We start from the raw sequence: 20,126 nt of genomic DNA, 5'->3' as shown, positions 1-20,126 counted from the left end.
AAGGATGTCACATAGAGGAGGGAGAAAGGTTGTTTTCTGCTGCTCCAGAGAAGCAGACATGGAGCAATGGATCCAAACTACAAGAAAGAAGATTCCACCTAAACATTCGGAAGAACTTCCTGACAGTAAGAGCTGTTCGACAGTGGAATTTGCTGCCAAGGAGTGTGGTGGAGTCTCCTTCTTTGGAGGTCTTTAAGCAGAGGCTTGACAACCATATGTCAGGAGGGCTCTGATGGTGTTTCCTGCTTGGCAGGGGGTTGGACTCGATGGCCCTTGTGGTCTCTTCCAACTCTATGATTCTATGATTCTTAAAAATAATATAAAGCGTTATACAGTTATATACCATATTGGCCCGAATATATGCCACACCCACAAATAAGCCGCACCTTTAAAATTCAAGGGGGGAAAAGGAAAAAAGACAATACCCGAAAAGTTACAATCGCTAAAATCACAAATCACTATTTAATTGCTACAATTCCACAGGCACTCACACCCATAAATGGCAAATGTAGAAGAAAATCCTACGGGTAACAGAGAAGCTCGCAAATAGGCAAAAAAACATTTTTTTGTTCCGTTTAACCATTTGTCTGATTCAGCAGCAATATTGTAAAACCCAATTTTTGTAAAGTTGTGAATTTAAGCCACACTTTAACTTTTCAGTCAGAATTTGGGGGGAAAGTGTGGCTTATATTCGGGTCAATACAGTAGTTGTTCCACAAGATGGCTAGGTCACCTCTATCAGTGTTCCCTCTCTGTTTTATCGAATTCCTTCTTTCTTGGTTGCAGAACTAGTTTCTCTCTTTACTTCCACCAAAAGTCACCCGCGTACCCCAGATTACTGGGACAACAACAGTTTCTTGTGCGGTACGAACCAAGTCTCAAGTGTCTTAAGGTTATTCTCATGGTCATTTTTCTCCCTCTTCCCGCTTTTATCCAAAGTACCATCCTTCCAGACACAAGCAGGAAAAGCCGTCAGAAAACAAGAGCTGTGGCGAAGACAACAAACCCGGTGTTCAATCATACAATGGTCTACGATGGCTTCAGACCTCAAGATTTGAAAGAAGCCTGCGTGGAGCTCACTGTCTGGGATCACAACAAACTAGCCAATCACTTCCTTGGAGGCCTCAGGATAGGACTTGGAACAGGTAATCTCAGATAAGTGGAAGTTCTCCCCACTACCCTAGTGCTAGTAAGTGGGTGAAATTTCAAAATTATTTTTTTTGGGGGGGGGACTACAGAGATACAATAGTCATCTTCAGATATTTCAAGGGCTGTCACATGGGAAGAGGGAACAAGCTTGTTTTCTCCTGCTCTGGAGGGTAGGGCTTCAAGTTACAAGAAAGGAGATTCTGGCTAAACACCACGAACAGCTCTGATAGCAAGAGCTCTTCGACAGTAGAACGGTCTCACTTGAGAGGTTGTGGACTCTCCTTCCTTGGAGGTTTTTAAGCAGAGGTTGGATGGCTACCTGCCATAGATGCTTTAGCTGAGACTCCTGCATTGCAAGGGATTGGACTAGATAGCCCTTAGGGTCCCTTCCAACCCTATAATTCTCTGATTCCATGACCCAATGGCTTTGAAACAAAGTGCTCTTGAAATATTGGGCAGGATTCACCTCACAAGCCCCATGTAAGGATTTCTGCTTGTGCAACAAGTGCTGGATCTGCACTGATCTTAAAAAAACTACAACAAAAGCTAAGAAAAAACATTATGTAGCTCTCAGTGCAATTTTCCATTGACCTCTGTACATCGCCCCTTTGGTGTCACATTTGAGAAAACATTTATAACATTATAAGGGACGTGGGTGGCGCTGTGGGTTAAACCACAGAGCCCAGGACTTGCCGATCAGAGGGTGGGTGGTTCGAATCCCTGCGACGGGGTGAGCTCCGGTTGCTCGGTCCCTGCTCCTGCCAACCTAGCAGTTTGAAAGCACGTCAAAGTGCAAGTAGATAAATAGGTATCGCTCTGGCGGGAAGGTAAACGGCGTTTCCGTGCGCTGCTCTGGTTCACCAGAAGCGGCTTGGTCATGCTGGCCACATGACCCGGAAGCTGTACGCCGGCTCCCTCAGCCAATAAAGCGAGATGAGCGCCGCAACCCCAGAGTCGGCCACGACTGGACCTAATGGTCAAGGGTCCCTTTACCTTTATAACATAACTCACCAGTATAGATTAGTCCAAGGTTTCTCCTGGTTGTAACCCAGTGCGTACTGCTTAAGGGAAATAGTTTATAGCACTCTGCAGTTACTGTTGTGTAAATGACAGATAAAAGGCAATTCTAATTCAATGTTTTTTTAAAAAAACCCACTTCTTTAGGTAAAAGCTATGGTACTCCAGTAGACTGGATGGACTCTACAACAGATGAAAGCAACTTATGGGAACGAATGATTGATTCTCCAAACACCTGGGTTGAAGATACGCTGCCACTCAGGATGCTGATGATGGCAAAAACGCCGAAATAGGATGATGCACCTTTTGGACGCTTCCTGTACGGCTTGCTGGCGTTTGGGTGGAAAGAAGAGCCAGGCAAAAACAGAGAGGAACTTGGGGTGGGGGGGTGCACATTGGCTGATATATTCATTTGTAATTTCATCAGAGGGCATATGTGTCTGCAATACAATTTTAAACTATTTTACTAAATGCTGCTTTGATAATGCATGTCAACTCCTTCCTGCCCTCAGGTACTGTTATTAAAAATTAAACTTTATTAAAGATGAATTAAAACTGTAAAATATATATATTTCAAATATTGTGTACTGTTGCCTTCTGTGGCTGCCTTGAATAGCATATGGGGGGAGGGGGGAAGTTGGCGATTTCACTAAATGAGCTAAATTTCAGCATGCATTTACTGTCTTCCACTGGCCCACAGTCCCCAAAGTGAACATGTGAATGCGCCTGCCAACGTGGTGCTATTGTGCGTAAAGCTGAATCTAATTGTTGCATGTATCCCACCTTCCTTTCAAAAACGGCCTTTTATTGTTCGAATTGGGAAAATCTGTACTTAGTGGTTGCAAACGTGGATGTTAATGGTAAGCATTGGTGTGGGATTCAATCTCTTGTGTATTAGGCTGGAACTAGACATTGCACCTGTGTTTCACTGAAGAACAGCCACCCCTGTGTCTTACTTCCCTCCCTCCTCTTAAGGCCTAATGACATGACAACATCTGGCAGAAAGAAGCATCTACACCAGTGGTGGCCAAACGTGGCCCTCCAGCTGTTTTGGGACTACAATTCCCACCATCCCTGATCACTGTTCCTGCTAGCTAGGGATGATGGGAGTTGTAGTCCCAAAACAGGTGAAGGGCCAAGTTTGGCCATGCCTGATCTAAACTATTGGCCTCTGCTGGTGAGGGTTGGGGCAACTTCACGGCTGAATGTCTTCAAGAATTGAGCATTCCTAAACATGACAGGGGGAAAAGGAGAAGGAAGCTTGGGACTGAGTGGTGGGGTAGGGCAGCCCTACCTCTGCTATAAAAGTGTAGTTACAGCTTCTGTTGTTTCCACATTGTAATGGTTCTAGGGGTTGCTCGTGCGTAAGCCGGTGCAAACACCTGGCTGGGTTGCCTGAGTGAACCTTTTCTGTCCGGACAGCCACTCACCCGTGGCTGTCTCAATCGCTGGCAGAATCCGTCAGTGGGAGTTTCTTAAACTTCTTCCAGCAAAGAAGCTCTTTGACGCCTAGTCTCTTCCTACTCTCTCTGCACGAAAGCCTTCTGCGCAAGGAGGGCGTAGGCAGCGGAGGACCCCTACTCTCCCCGCTGGTCCCCGGCAAGGAGTCATGGGACCGCCTCGCCGCTTCCCCCATCTGCCCCCCTTCTCCACTGGTGCTACGCTGATTCTCTTCGCCAGAAGATGGGCTGCCTCTCCCAATCCTGGGACGCTCTCCGGAATCCCTCTGGATTTTGCTCTCTCCCTCCGGCACTGATGGCAGTTCCCTGACACACGTTGCGCAAGTCATTAGAACTGGAGCGCTCTAAATACAGTACCTGAAAAGATGGAAGACTTTTACAGACTGTTCAACTTACTAACAACCTTGAAATTGCAGATTCTCTTCTTCCCCCTCGCCCTTTTCTGTAAGCAAGACCCTGTTCACATCGTTCAAACATGGCTCATCACCACTCTCATCGTTTTACTAGCTTTTACTATTGGTGAAGCTAAAGTGAGACTTCAAACAAACAAACACACACTCGATTGCAAAATGTGCTGCTGGCTTTTTCAGTGCGTCAGGGCGTTTAAAACGTTCTCTAGTGCCACCATTTGGGCAAAGCAGGAAGCGATACCTAAAATAGGAGAAAACACTTTTATACATTGTAATTGAATGTTGCAAGATTTGGAACTTGATTTGTTCACGGTTTCTAAACTCAAAAAGTCTGTTAGAAGCTATGTATATGCTCAGATAAGCAAGTGTTGAAATTGTGAGAGAGACAAAGTGTGCTGCATTTGCTCTTTTTGCCTTTTTTTTTGGTGGTGCATTCACTTTGCAGTTATGTTCTGTTCTTGCACTTTCAGTTATGCTTTGATATATCTGGTTCAGCCTGATAGAGGTTCATTAAACACCTGAGCGTACCTGAACTTACTTTCTGGTTCACCACAGAACACAGAGCCAGCGTGGTGTAGTGGTTAAGAGCGGTAGACTCGTAATCTGGTGAACCGGGTTCGATTCCCCGCTCCTCCACATGCAGCTGCTGGGTGACCTTGGGCCAGTCACACTTCTCTGAAGTCTCTCAGCCCCACTCACCTCACAGAGTGTTTGTTGTGGGGGAGGAAGGGGAAGGAGAATGTTAGCCGCTTTGAGACTCCTTCGGGTAGTGATAAAGCGGGATATCAAATCCAAACTCCTCTTCTTCTTCTAAGCATGAGTGTGTACTACCTTTCCATGGCTACTGGTCTGTTGTGCAGCTGCTGGTGGGAAGAGTTATCTGGCCTAATAATGTGGAATGGAAGAGAAAGCTGAATAACTTGATGTCAGAAACTGCAAGAGAACTTGGAGTAAACATAGCTAGGAAAGTACTGATAGCCCCATTATACAAGCTCGTCTTGCCCATATTCTGATTCTTTTCCTCACTGGCAAGTTACTGCTTTTTAAAAACAAAAAACAAAAAAGCAAGCAAACAAACAAACCACAGCCTGGTTTTTAAGAACATAGGTACCTTTTATTTCTTCCTCATTTGATTCTCAGGGACATGATATTATTTCAGAGTTGGCAGTAATAGTGGTAAGCTGCTGGTCATTTTCAGGCTTCCTTTGGGAGGGAAAGGAAGGAGACACCTATCGCAGAGGGTCACAGCCAAGGAACGTGCTTTCCAGAGCTTGTTAAGCTTCCAGGATGCATTCTTTCTTGTTTGGCCTCGCTCTACACTTGGCAAGGAGTCCTGCTTCAATCCTATTGCCATGGAGATGCAAACTCAACAAGGCTGTCAGACCAAGATAGTAAAAGAATAAAGGCCTGGTAAGGAAACATTTTATGGCTCTTTGATTAACTTCTTTTAAAAAAATAAATATTTATAAACGCTATTTTAAAATGGCAAAACCAGTTATGTATGAGTATAAAAGAAACAGGATGACGCCAAGATCTGTTGAAATTAAATTGGATGACCTTTTCTGAATGTTGTAACAACAACTGGAAGTATTCTGATGTACAAATTTGTTTTTATTATAAGAGCACTGAACTTATTGCAACTTATTTTATAGGTTGTAATCTTGTGCACTCCTGTTTACCTAGGAGTAAGCTCCATTGAACTCAATGGGGCTTACTTCTGAGTAGATATGTACAGAATTGTGCAGTTAAGAGAGTAAGAAAACCTTCATAGTCAGATCTTTATTTTCTCTCAGGCTAGATCCTTCTTTAATCCCTCAATTCAACCCATTCCAGCTTCAGGGATCTGATACCACTCTGGTGTTGTGGGAGTATGTTCCCAAAACAGAGTCCCTTTGACCATTTTTAGGAAAGAGTAGTATGTTCATTAGTCATGCTTTGCCTTTTAACCATTACATTGTTTAGCCTTGAAACATTATTCAATACTTACTCAGAGGCTCTGCTGATTAACAAACAAGCATAGACAGAGCTGTGATAAGAACAACACACTCCCCCATCCAATATAATATTTATGAATTGTGCTAATTGGACAGCATACATATCTGCTCCCAGAATGCATGTGATTACAAATTGGAATTCTAGCAAGCTTTGGGATTTGTCATGAGACTACAGTGTAGGTTAAATAATTGTTATTGGGAGAGAAAAAGAGCCACATAATTCAATTTTTATGTAGTACCTCCCTTCTCTCTCTATTCTTTTAATTCCCAGTTCAAACCATATCCCTTCCATAAAGTGTTTTTGGTCTTAACGCTTTAACCATCAACATAGCTAAAATTAAAAACAAGTACATTCAATTGTGCTAGATCCCAGTACCCATCCTAAAGCTGTCCAAGTATAAAGAGTCACATATATGAATGCCTTTATAATAAATGATAATCTGAGGCATTCCCCACTTGCCCAAGCAGTGAGAACTAGTAGGAACAGCATTATCAGGGCTTATCTTCCTTTGGGGAAGAGATAACTGGAAGCCAATGCCACATTGTAGTATTTGGTTTACTTGCAGATATACACAAGTAGAGCATAAGTGGAAGAGTGTAGACCAGGGGTAGTCAACCTTTTTATGCCTACCACCCACTAATGCATCTTTCTTGATGGTAAAATTTTCTTCCCACCCACCAGTACTCGATGGAAGGAGGATTCAGCTTGTGCTGTAGAACCCCCTACTGCCCAGCTAGAATCCTGAAACTGGGCCGTAGGGACCAGGTTGACAACGCCTGGTGTAGACAATACTGAGCTAGGGGGACCAATGGTATGACTTGGAATAAGGCAGCTTCCTATGTTCTTGTGATGAAGGCAAACAGTATACACCTTAAAAAAATTCCTTCCAGTAGCACCTTAGAGACCAACTAAGTTTGTTCTGGGTATAAGCTTTCGTGTGCATGCACACTTCTTCAGATACAAATTCTGAATTGAAGAATCTGAAAAAGTGTGCATGCACACGAAAGCTTATACCCAGAACAAACTTAGTTGGTATCTAAGGTGCTACTGGACATTTTATTTATTTTGACTGCGTCAAACCAACATGGTTACCTACCTGAATCTTGTACAGTGGTACCTCGGGTTAAGTACTTAATTCGTTCCAGAGGTCCATTCTTAACCTGACACTGTTCTTAACCTGAAGCACCACTTTAGCTAATGGGGCCTCCTGCTGCCACTGTGCCGCCGGAGCACGATTTCTGTTCTCATCCTGAAGCAAAGTTCTTAACCCAAGGTACTATTTCTGGGTTAACAGAGTCTGTAACCTGAAGCGTATGTAACCCGAGGTACCACTGTACACACATTGCTACCAGGGAGCTTTCCGAAAAGAGGCACACTGCTCCACAAGATACAGCCTGCTAGATTGAGCCAAAGGCCCATATATCCAGCATCCTATTTTCACAAAGGTCAAGTAGGACTTGAGCACAACAGCACTCTCACATAACTCGATCATTTATGAACAGGTCTTAATACCAATCCTTGGGAGGACTCCACTTTCAACATCCCTCCCATTGGGGGAACCATTTATTCCCACTCTATGCTTCTTGTTTTTTTAAAAACCTTCTGCCTCACATCAATTTTTTTTTATTTTGTTATGGCCTCTCTCTCACAGGCACCTCTCCAAATTCTGGGTGGTGGTTATTTTTTCTTTCCAAAGAGATCTGCATCAACAAACCCATCTTTTAACAATGAACTCCTGTAAAAAGAAGTCCACTACACCATTAAGGGCTGTTAACATTCTTTTGTCAAACCCCACCCAAATGGAAATCAGGCTTTGCTTTTAAAAGAACCACCTATACAGTAATCAGGTGGCAATCTAGCAACAATATTATTGTGGATTGCTGAACTAGGCTTCCCCCCCTTTTCTTAGGTAGCTAGTGTTCATTATCCTTAAATAAAATATTCAGCTTAAAATAGTGGGTCATGTGTTGTTGTAGCTGGGGCTCTATGAGTGAATCACTAGGCTGCTGCTGAAATACTTCTATAGTAACTTTAGTACAGGGTTATATGAAACAATGTATAGAACTGTAGTATAGTTTTATCAGTGTATATGGCAAAGTATGAGCGTAATGCATTTATAGCCCAATCATATGCATATTTTTTAAAAAATAATTATCTCATCTTTCAACAACAAGGGTTTAGGGCATCTTACAACAACTCTAAAATACATTTTCCAATAAAATCTCAGCAGCAACACACGTAACAGAGAGCCGAAAGAAACAGGTGCCATCAGCACCAGAAACTGTTAGGGTAGAAGAATAATCAAGGCAGTGTACACACACCATACATGGCTCCCCCCAAAGAAACCTGGGAATTTTTGTTTACTTTTCACAGAGTTACAGTTCCCAGCACCATTTATAAAAACTACAGTTCCCAACATTATTTGGAGTAAACCACATTCTTTAAATATATGGTGTGCATGCAGCCAGTGATGAGCACTGAATGGTGGAACAGGAATGCCTTCAGTGCTCATCTTAATGCCCAGACATAAGGATCCAGTTGGGCTTCCAAAGGGAAGGAGAATTGCGTAGCTGTGTTGCTGCTACCAGGAAGACCATTGACTTCAATGGCCCTATCTAAGCCTAACTCAGGAAAAGGGGAGAATTAAGCTAAGAGCCACTTTAGATTTAACAGGGAATACATCTTTTTTTGGCGCGCGGGGGCAGTGGCGTAGCGTGGGGGGTGCAGGGGGGGCCGGCCGCTCCGGGCGCAACATCTGGGGGGGGGGCGCTCGCACTCGCAGCTCTCTAAAATCCACGGGTTAGGGGGCGCAAATTACTTGCCTTGCCCCGGGTGCTGACAACCCACGCTACGCCACTGCGCAGGGGGTGGGGTGGAATTAAATAAGAGGTGAAGCTCTCATACTGTTTATCTTTGATTAGGAAACTAAGCACCGATTTAGTGTGGCGGCTTTCGTTCCCGGCCAGGCTGGTGTGTTGCATCAATTCCCTGCTCCCTTGCAGATCTGCGTTCCCCACCTGCAGTGCAGAAGGAATGCAACAAGGTCAGGAGACCCCTGCAAAGCGCGCTGGTTCTGGAAAGCCCAGCAGTTCTTGGCTTATGACCTCACGGGATTCTTGGAATGTTTGGACCAACTGCCTTTTGGGCCAGCAGCAGAAGTTTTGAATGCTAACTGAGGGGGGAGCGCTGCACAACTCTGCAGCATTGAGAAGAGGCAGCAGTTCCTCAACATGCCTCAGGATGGGAAGAGTCCAGCAATGGCCTTTCCCAAGGTACCAAAGGAGGTAGAAGAAGATGATGATGATGTAGACTGGAGCATGGGCGACCCCTTTGAGACCTTGGAGAAACTCCAGGGTCTCTCCGACGGGGAGAAGGGGGAGAAGGCCATGCTCCGCTCACGGCTCCAGGAGCAGTCCCAGCTGATCTGCATCCTCAAGAAGCGAGCGGACGAGCAGCTCTTGCGCTGCAAGGCCCTGGAGGAGATCAACATGGACCTGGAGGAACAGAGGATGGCGGATGCTATGCGGCTGGAGAACCAGACGCGGCGCGTGCAGCAGCTGGAAGAGCGCTTCATGGATCTGGCTGCTAACCACGAGGACATGATCCACTTCAAGGACGAGCACAAGAGGCAGAACCTGCAGCTGAGGGAAGAGAACCACCGATTGCGCGTGGAGAACCAGAACCTCTTCTGCCAGGCTTTAGAAGAGAAGGAGGCTGAGGTGGCCCAGCTCACTTCTGAGCTTAAGAAACTCTTGGATGAAACGAAGTCCTTAAAGGAACGTTACGAACAGGGCAGCCGCCAAGCCCAAGAGCGAGAGAAGGAACTTTTGGAAGCCCACCAGCAGGAAGCCAAATCTAAGGCCGAGGAAATCAAGACGCTGAGAAGCCGGCTGGGTATCCTGGAGGAGAAACACAGCCACGTCACGGAGGAACTGCAGCAAGCGGAGAAGAAGCTAAGAGAGGTGGACTGCACCTTGCAAGCCAAGGTGGAGAAGCTGACCAAGGAGAAGGAGGAGCTGCTAAGCCTGGCGATGGACAGAGGCAAGGTGCTGCAGGACAAGCAAAGGGAGATTGCGGAGTTGGAGAAGAAGGCGGAAGAGATGGAGAAAGCCAAGCAGGCGGCGGAGCTGCGCTTTGAGACGGAGGCTGTAGCAGTGGACTGCAACCTCCGGGTGCGAGACCTGCGGAGGCGGCTGGATGGCACCCAGCAAGCCTACACTGAGCTCCGGATGCATTTTGAAGCGTACAAGAAGCACAGCACAGAGTTGCTTACGAAAGAGAAAGAATTAAATACCAAACTCCGGCATTTCATAGCGTAAGCCTTTGCTGTCAGCTTTGCTCCTAACAGACCTACAGCCTTTGAGAAAATAAAATAATCTTTTACCAGATCATTTCCCCCCTATTGTAGATACCAGTTTTAAGATAATTTTGTTTAGAGTAGGAAGGCGACCATTCTTACGTTGCTGAGATTGAGATATGTATTTTTTGGATGTATTTTTTTCCAGTCGCCATGGCAAAAAGAAGCGACTAATAAATATAAGAATTAATAAAAACAATAATTGCAGTGGTATCAATTGGGCATACTACTGGATGGAACTGGTAAGGACCAAGAAGCAAATGATTACAAGCAACAGGTATATAAATATAAATTGGTAATTGAGCTTTTTTGTTTTGTTGAGTTGTGTTTTTTTTTGTCAAAGTTGTAGTTGAGGTTATTCTTTTTTTTTTTGCAAAAAAAATAATAAATGAAGTTTTTAAGTTATTTTTAAGGAAATTTGCCAAAATCTAGACTTCGGATATGGGCTGCCATACATCTGGATTGTACCTGACATTCAGCGGTTATTATCCTGCCCCCCCAATCTGGACACTGTTTTCCGGCAATGCCTGGAAAATTCTGGACGTTTGGCAGCCCTATAAATAGTAGTAGTAGCAATAACAGTAATACTAGAAGAATAGGATGTCTCTTTTTTTCATGGGAGAAATGCCACCTAGAGCTCCTTGAAAGGAAATGTTGCATGTAGAAATGCAATAAATAAATGAACAAACTGAGTCCCGCTGGGGGTGGGGAAGGAGGGGTACAAATATATATATATATATATATATATATATATATATATATATATGTTGTTGTTTTTGTTGTTGTTATTATTATTAGACTTTATATGCCGCCCTATACAGCGAGGTATAGGATAATAATAATAATAATAATAACAACAACAACAACAACAATGGCTAAATACAAGCGAGCATAAACAAGGCCCGTCATTTCCAAGACCCAGCCCTGTGCAGATTCCCTTCGCCTTTAAAGCTGCCATTCTGAGGTAAACGGGGGGGGGGGGCGAGGAGGAAGGCACCGCCTCCGACATTTTCTGTCCCTCGAGGGAGCGCCTTCGAGCCAGTGCGCAGGCGCCAGCTGCCCGGGCCCGCCTTCTCCGCCATTAACGGCCCGGCGGAGTCGCGAGGCGGGGTCGCTTCCTTATCTTCCCTCAGAGGCGCGGAAGGCGAGCGGGGGAAGAAGTAGCCGCGCTTTCCCGCTGAGGCGAAAACGCAGCAGCCCAGGCGGGCCCAGCCGGAGCTGATTCAGGGAGGGCTGGGACCGAGGCGGCGGCGGCGGTTGCGGCGGTAGCTCGGGCCTGCCCGCCCGCCGCCGCCATTATGCGCCACAGCCTGGCCCAGCTGCTGGCCAGTTCGTCGGCCTGCCCATCCCCGAGCAAAGGGCCTCCTCCCGCCAGGAGCGGCAGCCGGGCAGAGGCGGGCGACGAAGCCGCGCCGCCGCGCCGCGAGGACAGCGACGATTCCTCTTCCCTCGAGGAGGCGGGTGGCGCCGAGCTGCTCTTCCCGGCGGGCCTGGAGCTGGAGCTGGACGACTGGCTGGAGGCGGCGGTGGTGGCGACCGAGAACCGGCCGAGCTGGTTGGCGAGCCCGGAGCGGGCCTGCGCGGAGACTGAGGAGGAGGAGGAGCAGCAACCGAAGCAGCAGCAGCAGCAGAGGCCGCAGCAGCAGCAGGGCCGTCGCCCCGCGCGGCCAGCGGGGAGCAGCCGCCTGAAGGCCGCGGCCGCGGCTCGCCTGAACCGCCAGCGGAAGAAGCAGTACGTGATGGGCCTGGAGAGCCGCCTGCAAGGCCTGGCGGCCGAGAACCGCGGCCTCCGCGACCGCAACCGCGGCCTGTGCCGCCGCCTGCGCGACCTGGAGAGGGAGACCAGCTACCTGCGCGCCGTGCTGGCCAACCAGAGCGCCCTGGGGAGGCTCCTTAGCCGCTTGGCCGGCGACGGCAGAGTGGGGCTCCGCATCAGCAGCAGCGGCCTGGTCGAGGACGGGGCGGCAGCGGCGGCCGTGCTGGAGGCCAGGCCGGCCTACGAGGCCAGCGGCGACCACGACTACGCCCTGCCGGTGGTGCCCGAGGGAGGCGAGCGCAAGAGGGCGGCTTCCCCCAGCGCCGGCGGCATCTGCCTGCACGTGGATCGCGACCAGGTTTCGGTGGAGTTCTGCTCGGCTTGCGCCCGGCGGGCGGCGGTGGGCTCTGCTTTGGGGGCGGCGGCCGCCTCGCCTCCCTCCACCGCCGACTCCTACTCCTACTCTGCCCTCGCCTCCAAAATGTAGGGTCAAGTATTCCGCTTCTTCTTCGCTCCTAACTACGCAGAACATAACATTTTTTTTGTCTCGGGGTGCCTGCCCGCGATCGCCCAGGGGGTGTGTGCTTTATAGTGGAGGAGGCAGTCAGAGGACAGAGCGGAAGAGAGAGGGAGGAAAGCAAGCCGCAGCAAGCAGACATAAACGCGCAGCGCACAAACGGGGGGTATAGTCAGAAAACTGGCATGTTCCTTCCTTCCCTTCCGTAGTTAAAAAAAAAAAAAAGCGCAGACCTTCGCGTGCGTGTGAACAGGACGGATCGATGCCGGGGTGCCTGTTTGGCCGTGTTGTAAACAGAGGACCCGTTTTTAAGGCACACAATGGTCAGGACATCTCTCACAATGGCACGCAGATGGCACAGTTCGAGACTGCCAGGTGGTTTTGTTAAAAAAAAAAAAAAAGACAAAAAATGATTGCCTGAAATGGCGGCACCTGGTGTTGGTTGCCAGTAAAAATAATGATCTGTCTGGCAGATAAAAATCTAGCCTGCATTTCTGGGAATTGTAAACGTTGACCTCCTCACTGGACAGACTTAAGAGCAGAATAGTAATACCGTGCAGCAGGTAGTTTAAAACATGCATGTGAAATAATATCGCATCTGTTATACATTACTATTAAACTTCTCTGACAGTTTCTCTTTTAGGTGGTTGCCCTGCCAGGCTCCGTTGTGTAGGGGTTAAAAGAACAGTCGCTTTCCACCTCGCAACCTGGTAAGGATCCCTATATTCCCATAATGTGGTATCAGACAACTTTGCATTGATGCTTACTCTGGGGTTTCTTATTACTTGGTCTGGACCAGTCTTTAGAAGAGTTCAGAAGCCCTGGAGACATTTTGTAGAATCAGTTGATCCTGATCGAGCAACTTGCAATTTAATGGTTAGTCAAGCTGCATTGCCTTTTCCAGTCATTCATTCATTATTTTTGGAAAGGCTTTATCAGGACAGATGTTATTTTATGCAGAGTTTTTACAGAGTAGGTGAAGTTTTCAAAAACAGGTGCTGCTTAAATGTATGTTTGGCCATACATTTGAATGTGGAGAAAGGGGGATGAAAACCAGTCTACTAATTAAGATGGTGAAGATGAACCTTTTAAGGTACAAATAAGCCCCATATATTCATCTTTGATGTTGCATTTCACCAGTGAAATAAGGCTCTAACTCAGCCTTTCCCAACCTTGGGTTCCCACTTGTTGTTGGACTGCAACTCCCATCTTCCATAGCCAGCAGGGGCAGCAGATAGGGATGATGGGAGTGGTAGTCCAACATCTGGGAACTCAAGGTTGAGAAAGGCTGCTTCTTACTATTGCATCTATGCTTAAACTCCCAAACTCCTCACTATTATCTTCCCATGTTGGCTAGGGGTAGGACATGTCCAAATAAAAGTACCAAGATCCTGACATAGTTGGGTACTTTATAGCTTACTAATTAAGAATGTAAATGAGAACAGTAATTTTGCAAGCAGGAGTGCTCAACCATACTGACCCTTTGCACTGTTACGTACAGTTTGAAGACTGCACTGCATGAATATTACTAAACACTTATTTATTCCAAAAAATTAAGTCTTCTATCACAGCCCAGTGGAATTAGTTTTCATGATTAAGGCACGTACAGGTCTCTTAAATTGTTGTAGCAAAATGAAATTGGCATATCAATCTGATGTGTTCCTAAGGAGAGAAAAAATAGGTGAACAAATGTTCATCTTCATAGTGTTCCTGCAACTGTCCATGTCTAGGGTTGAGGAAAAGTTTTTGTTGTCAAACACCTTCAACTTTTTCTGTTGTATTAAAATGGTTAATACTTTAATTTCTGTAAATTGGGGAAATAAGGGGTGTGAAAATGTAAAGTGGGGTTCCACAAAGAATGTTAAATTTGGAAAAGGTATGCCTCCTAAAGGAGGCTTCTCCATATTATTTTTGTTCTCTTGGTATTTGTGTGGAATACTTCCTGTTAAACACATAATCGGTTATCAGAATCAGGAGTTAATTTGAGTACAAGGAGATACGATTCTTTGTGAAACCTCACTGTTTAATGAAGTATATGTGTATTTAGCATCCTTGTTTTTCTTTATGCTGAAGTGGATACAGCTGTCATGGGGCAGAAGAGACGGGACCAGCTGCTGGCACACTTCCTGCTTTATTTTAAAAGGTAGTATGATTAAAAAGGGGGAAAGGTAACAGGGCTTTTGCAGCATTTTACTTTAAAACAACACTGCAAAATTATGTGAATGTTTTGAATAATACAGTCTATCAAGAAAATGAGTATAATACTAATGTGAAAAGTAACGGTGTGAAAAAGCACTTGTTCTCCTACATCAATTTCCTCCTTATTCTCAGTCAGTTGTCTAAATTATTTGAAGTACATCCTTTCGGCATAGCAGAGACCATGAGCCTCGCCTGAACTATAAATTCATTTATATGGCTGTTCATGTTTTGGGTTATATTTGTAGTGCAGGTGTATTTCTTATCTGCCTATCTCTGAACTATACAAAGTGGCTGGCATCCCTTTTCTGGGGGAAATTGCAGCCCAACACGGGACAAATCTATATACTGGTACATATCTTGGGTTACTTCCCATATACCAGTTGCTGTAAATGAGTGCAATCTTGGAAAGTCCTCTAGCTATTCATAACCCATGCTTGATGGCATGGGAGCATAACACCTGAAATTGTATACTAATCAATTTTAAATTATACTCTTATTCAGCGTTCTGTGTTTATAATGGAAGCAGTACATTATATACAGTCCCATTAATGCTCCTTATGACCTAGTGCTGTTGTTTTTCAAAAGCTAGGGTCAACATCCCCTCCTTTTTGTTGCTAGTACCTTTCCAGTTGACAGGCCACAATTGGCTGTCACTGTGCTGCATAGTTTCTGAAGTTGATGCATTTTTACAATTGCTTTTCACAATAGACATTTTTGTTAATGTGGTATTTCTGTGAAAGCAGACATTCTCTCTTTTAATTTTGTATTATTGAAATACTTTGTTAGATAAAAAACATTCTGGGTAGTTGATCCACCTTGTGTGTCATTGCCCCTTGAAGAATAAGCTGTTGCATCTGTATACAAAGGGAGTGGCTGCTTGTTTTTCAACAAGGCAAATGACACACTTGCTTAGCAAAAATCTCAAAAATATGACTGCAGGGATTTTAGTGCCTATTGAAGCATGTTGAAGCCAAATAAAATTGCAAACCTTTTTTTCTTGCTAATCGGTTGAGTATTGTTGAATATTTTTTTGAAATTGAAGCCTTGAATAATAGTACTTGAAATATGTGTGAATGTTTCTGTGTAACTAGTTGTGTCATACCTATGAGAACACAGTGTCCTAATAAAAAAAATGTGTTGATCTTCCAGTTACAGGCTCAAAGGATTTTTTTTAATCTTATGTTATAAAATTTTAATTTCATTGAATGCCTTTTTAAATGTTGACTGGTGTGACATAGTTGGAAAATATTTGGTGTGATATCAAAGCAGCATTGTGGTTTATGCAGCTCATTTCTTGCTGTAGTTGGGGTTGGATTAATGCTGCTGTTCAGAGCATTTTCTATATATGACCAGTGATACACTGGCTATGTTAAGAGTTGCTGATTTAGGGTTATTAACCAGAGTTTGCAGTAATGTAGAAAATCACTTACCATGTATTTTATTCACATCCTCTTGCTCAGGTCATTAAGAGCTCATATTACATTTAGCTCCGCACATATAAGATAATTGTGTCCAAAAAGCATCCTCACTTTGTGCTTTCCAAGAGTCTTTTAAATACTTATGTCAGCAAACCTACGCAGTTCTTTAAAATATCCCTTGAGTAGCCAGACACTTTCATGATTGCTTTAAAATATTTTAATGTTGTGACGACCCTGATGTTTCGCAGTAGGGTGTTATGTACTTTCATAAACAAATAAGTATAATAATGTATAGTAAAATACAGTCAAAACCACCTGTTTTACCATTATGTGTGTGCGAACAATAATAGATTAGGAAAGCATTAGTAACATTTGAACAGGAAAAAGTAAGCTGCTTTAGATTGCTTACTGTTTGCTATTCAGCACTTAAGGCTATTTTTACGTTAATGTTGGCTGTTAAAAAATTATGCATTGCTGTGCTGGGAACATGTTACGATTGCACTGGGAGCTGGTTAACCAGCTTTTGCTGGCTGTCCTCTTTTTCCAAGAATAAATTATTGAGAGCAAGTCGGTGATAAAATAATTTTGTTTGCAACAAGACTAGTGTAAGGCCCAATTGGTGCTCTGCCATAAAGTTCAATAGGCTCATCTACTCATCCACCTTTTCTCCAAGGAGCTATTGGTGGCATAAGCACAACATCCTCAAGTTTTCTGTTTAGAGTATGTTCTTTAATGTGGACTGGTGAGGGCCTGAACAGACTTTGCTCCAGCCATCTCCCTCCTAGATATCAGTGGCTCCTATCTACGAATTAACTTTCCAGACAGCAATAGAGCATCCTCCTATTCATTACCATTATAGAATGTATTTATATATCTATATCTACATATGTGATATATATATATATATATCACACTCTGGAAACATAGTTGCCATTCTACGTCCAGCTTAAAGCAAAACAGCAGTGATTGGGTCTGTAAACACCTTGAGTTTAAGACTGTTTTTAAATATATTCTTGGATACTGTATAACTAAATTTTTAAGACTGCTGAAGGAAAGTACTGAAATCTTAATAATTCCCCTTGTCATGAGGGGAAGTGTTAAAATGATTATCTGGCATGACCCTTATTATAAAAAGTAATAATTTCACCATTAGTGGTACCTTCAGTTAGAGCCTTCTGGCCAGATAGTTGTGACCTAGTGAGTTGCACAGATGTTACATGCACCTGAGTCAGAAAATGTTGTCACCTTGTTTGGAATGTTGAATGAATAAAGCACTTAAACAACTAGGTATTGCTTAAATGATAAATTACAATTCAGCCTAATGTTGTGCTGAATCAGTTTATGGGACACAGGAAAGTGACTTACACTGACTGAGGCCTTTGGTCCATCTCGCTAAGGATTGTCAACATTGCCAGACAGGGTTTCAGACCTGGATTGTTCACATTCCTTCATTGAGATGCTGAAAAGTGAAGCTAGGAATTCTTGCATGCAAAGCTGATTTTCCAAGAAGGAAATACAGTGGACCCTCGGGTTATGTTACCTTTGGGTAACGTAAACTTCGGGTTGCAAACGCATCAGACCTGGAAGTGGGTTTGCTGCTTGCACGTGCACAGATGCGGTCCTCGGTTATGAAATTTTTGGGATACAGCCGGGCCTCTGGAACCGATCCCGTTCATAACCGGAGGTACCATTGTACAGTGGTACCTCTGGATATGCACACCTCTGGTTGGGTACCCTTTGGGTTACGCACGCGGCAAACCTGTATTTTTCTGGTTTTTGTGTGCAATCAGAGGTACCAGTGTAGCTTAAACTTTATCTAGTAAAGTGGTACCTATGGTTACGAGCTCTGCTAACCCGGAAGTAGCTGCTCCTGGTTGCGAACTTTGCCCCAGGATGTGAACGGAGCAGGAGGCCCCATTAGCGAATGCGCGCCTCAGGATAAGAACGGTTTCAGCTTAAGAATGGACCTCCGGAATGAATTAAGTTCGTAACCAGAGGTACCACTGTATTACCAGTGGTTGACTTGTCTTAGTATCAGGTAGAAGCTGATAGGAAATAAGACTTCAAATACACCAGCTTTTGAACACTGTCATTCTTTTGTGGCCTGCACTATACCACCGTTGGGAAAATAAGGCCTTTTTTTAGTATCTCCCTTAAAAAATGTGATGTAAATGTGTGTGCATCTTAATACCGCAAATTAACCTTTCTTGTTTATTTTTTCTTTTAAACAGCTTAGTAGTATCGTGGGGGGAAATCATTATTCTGCACCCTGTAACTTCCTGGACAGATGGCATCAAAGTAATTGTGGAGAGCCATGTCTCACATTGGCATCCAACAAAATGAATACTGTTTCCATCTGCTACCATTTAACCCAAAATAGAAATCTTTTGTTTGACATTTTTGGACTGCATCAAAACATTTACTTGCAAAATGTTAGGTAAGGTTTAACTGGTTTTTAGTATCCAATTTGAAAAACAGTAGATAGGATGTATCTGTCTTGTTTCCAAAATTGCTAAAAGGTTTGTTGGGGACATACTCCATGTCAGTTAAAAAACAAAAGCAAACACCTTTACACTACTGAACATTTGTCCATTTAGACATAAATTATGAGAAGGAATGTTCAGGTTTGCTTCTTCAACCCGAGGTGGTTTACGCAAGGGTGTAAAGTTCAAATTCTTATATCTGATGATGCAAGGTTTAATTCCCACTTGTTTGGGGGGCTGGATTCTTGGATTACTTGAGCAGGGAAAAATCCCTGCCCAGCCAAGAGTTACCAGCATATTAAGATGAGTTTGCAACTCATCTGGAACCAGGGTGAGGACTGACACGTCATTTTATAGCTTAGATGCTGCTGCCATACATATACACATTCTCTGTCTCTCTGGGGCACATTCTCAAAGTTGATTATAAACCGTTTGAATATAATATATAACAATTTTGTAGTAGCATGGTCTACTCTATAAGAATGGAAAATGTGTTTAGTTTAAACAGAGGGGTGGTCCTTCTGCCTTGAGTAATGTGTTCAGATTGGTGTGTTCTGTGTTCTAGAAAATGATATTTAATTCCCATAACCCATGCTGTGATGAGAATCGAGAAAAATGTAGAAATCGAAATCTTTACCTTACACATTTTATTATGTTGAGAACTGTCTTGAATAAAAAATATTTTAGCAACACAGATTAAAACATTTAACTGGCAGCAGGAACAAACATGGGCCACTGCAAGTAGGAGGTCATAAATCCGACTTGCCGCAGGCCAAGCAGTTTTCCTTTTATTCTGGTGGCATCCATCATGGAAATTTTCCATATCTGCTATTCCTTAAGACAGCACAACAAGGAGGTGAGCAGGAGCTTGTTGTACACTAGGTGTTAAATGATGCACAATCAAGATCTCTTCCTTCCCTTCCAGAGGAATATGGCCAGGTAAGCAACCTGCAGGGCATTGAAGAGCTCTAGGGAATGTTGTTCTTCTTTATTTACTTAAGCGCCACCCAAGCTGGTTACAACAGTAAAACACGATACAGTATTTAAAACAACTTACAATCTCAAAAATGAAACCCCAGAGCTTTTCAATGCTCTGCAGGCTGCTGCTTTGTCAGCCACTCCTTGGAAAACCTTCCTGGAAGGTAGCCTTGATGCAATGTTCTCCTACCCGTTAATGGAAGCTACTCTTTCTTAAAAAAGCAAGACACACCAGCTGCTCACATCCATGGTATTACGTACGGTAGGATTCCCTGCATTGCAGGAGATTGGACTAGATGGTCCTCATGGTCCCTTCCAACTCCACAATTCTGTGAGCAAGAGGGAAGCCTCTGTCCAGCGTCACCACAAAGGTTTCTTCTAAGTATA

At 44.4% G+C, this 20,126-nt stretch overlaps 3 protein-coding genes and 1 long non-coding RNA gene across 54 annotated transcripts in view; 3 read left to right on the top strand and 1 right to left on the bottom strand.

Annotated features, from left to right (window-relative positions):
- SYTL2 (synaptotagmin like 2) overlaps positions 1-2,744 on the top strand; it is a 66,363-nt gene extending 63,619 nt beyond the window's left edge. For all 50 annotated transcript variants that reach the window (XM_083435993.1, XM_083435980.1, XM_083435988.1 and 47 more), the window contains 2 exons: positions 940-1,145; positions 2,314-2,744. In XM_083435993.1, coding sequence (XP_083292119.1) covers positions 940-1,145; positions 2,314-2,459 — 352 coding nt within the window. In that variant the 3' untranslated portion in view covers positions 2,460-2,744. The remainder of the gene's footprint in view (positions 1-939; positions 1,146-2,313) is intronic.
- Positions 2,745-3,938: 1,194 nt separating this feature from the next.
- Positions 3,939-9,071, bottom strand: LOC310675835. 2 transcript variants are annotated; one of them, XR_014510210.1, is made up of 3 exons: positions 8,936-9,071; positions 5,148-5,411; positions 3,939-3,983 (listed from the first exon to the last, which is right to left on the bottom strand). It is a non-coding gene; the product is annotated as an uncharacterized lncRNA (long non-coding RNA). The 2 variants fall into 2 exon arrangements; XR_014510211.1 differs by lacking the exon at positions 3,939-3,983 and having other exon boundaries at positions 5,129-5,411.
- A 188-nt stretch (positions 9,072-9,259) lies between these two features.
- On the top strand, positions 9,260-10,419 carry CCDC89 (coiled-coil domain containing 89). The gene has a single exon (XM_083436698.1). It carries the CDS (start codon positions 9,262-9,264, stop codon positions 10,348-10,350), a length of 1,089 nt encoding a protein of 362 aa, XP_083292824.1. The 5' UTR covers positions 9,260-9,261; the 3' UTR covers positions 10,351-10,419.
- Positions 10,420-11,427: 1,008 nt separating this feature from the next.
- Positions 11,428-16,008, top strand: CREBZF (CREB/ATF bZIP transcription factor). The gene is made up of 3 exons (XM_083436743.1): positions 11,428-12,627; positions 13,293-13,371; positions 14,735-16,008. The coding sequence occupies exons 1-2, from the start codon at positions 11,687-11,689 to the stop codon at positions 13,339-13,341; spliced, it is 990 nt and encodes a 329-aa protein (XP_083292869.1). The 5' UTR covers positions 11,428-11,686; the 3' UTR covers positions 13,342-13,371; positions 14,735-16,008.
- The last annotated feature ends 4,118 nt before the right edge of the window (positions 16,009-20,126 follow it).

Source organism: Podarcis tiliguerta (assembly GCF_965153285.1).
Source record: "Podarcis tiliguerta genome assembly, chromosome: 4".
In the NCBI taxonomy this organism is placed as follows: domain Eukaryota; kingdom Metazoa; phylum Chordata; class Lepidosauria; order Squamata; family Lacertidae; genus Podarcis; species Podarcis tiliguerta.
This window is presented reverse-complemented; position numbering and strand designations above follow the sequence as displayed.

Coding starts and splice junctions, on each gene's coding strand:
- CCDC89 (XM_083436698.1), top strand. CDS start 9,262: ATGCCTCAGGATGGGAAGAGTCCAGCAATGGCCTTTCCCAAGGTACCA.
- CREBZF (XM_083436743.1), top strand. CDS start 11,687: ATGCGCCACAGCCTGGCCCAGCTGCTGGCCAGTTCGTCGGCCTGCCCA. Junction 12,628..13,292: donor TCTGCCCTCGCCTCCAAAAT/GTAGGGTCAAGT, acceptor CTTCTCTGACAG/TTTCTCTTTTAGGTGGTTGC.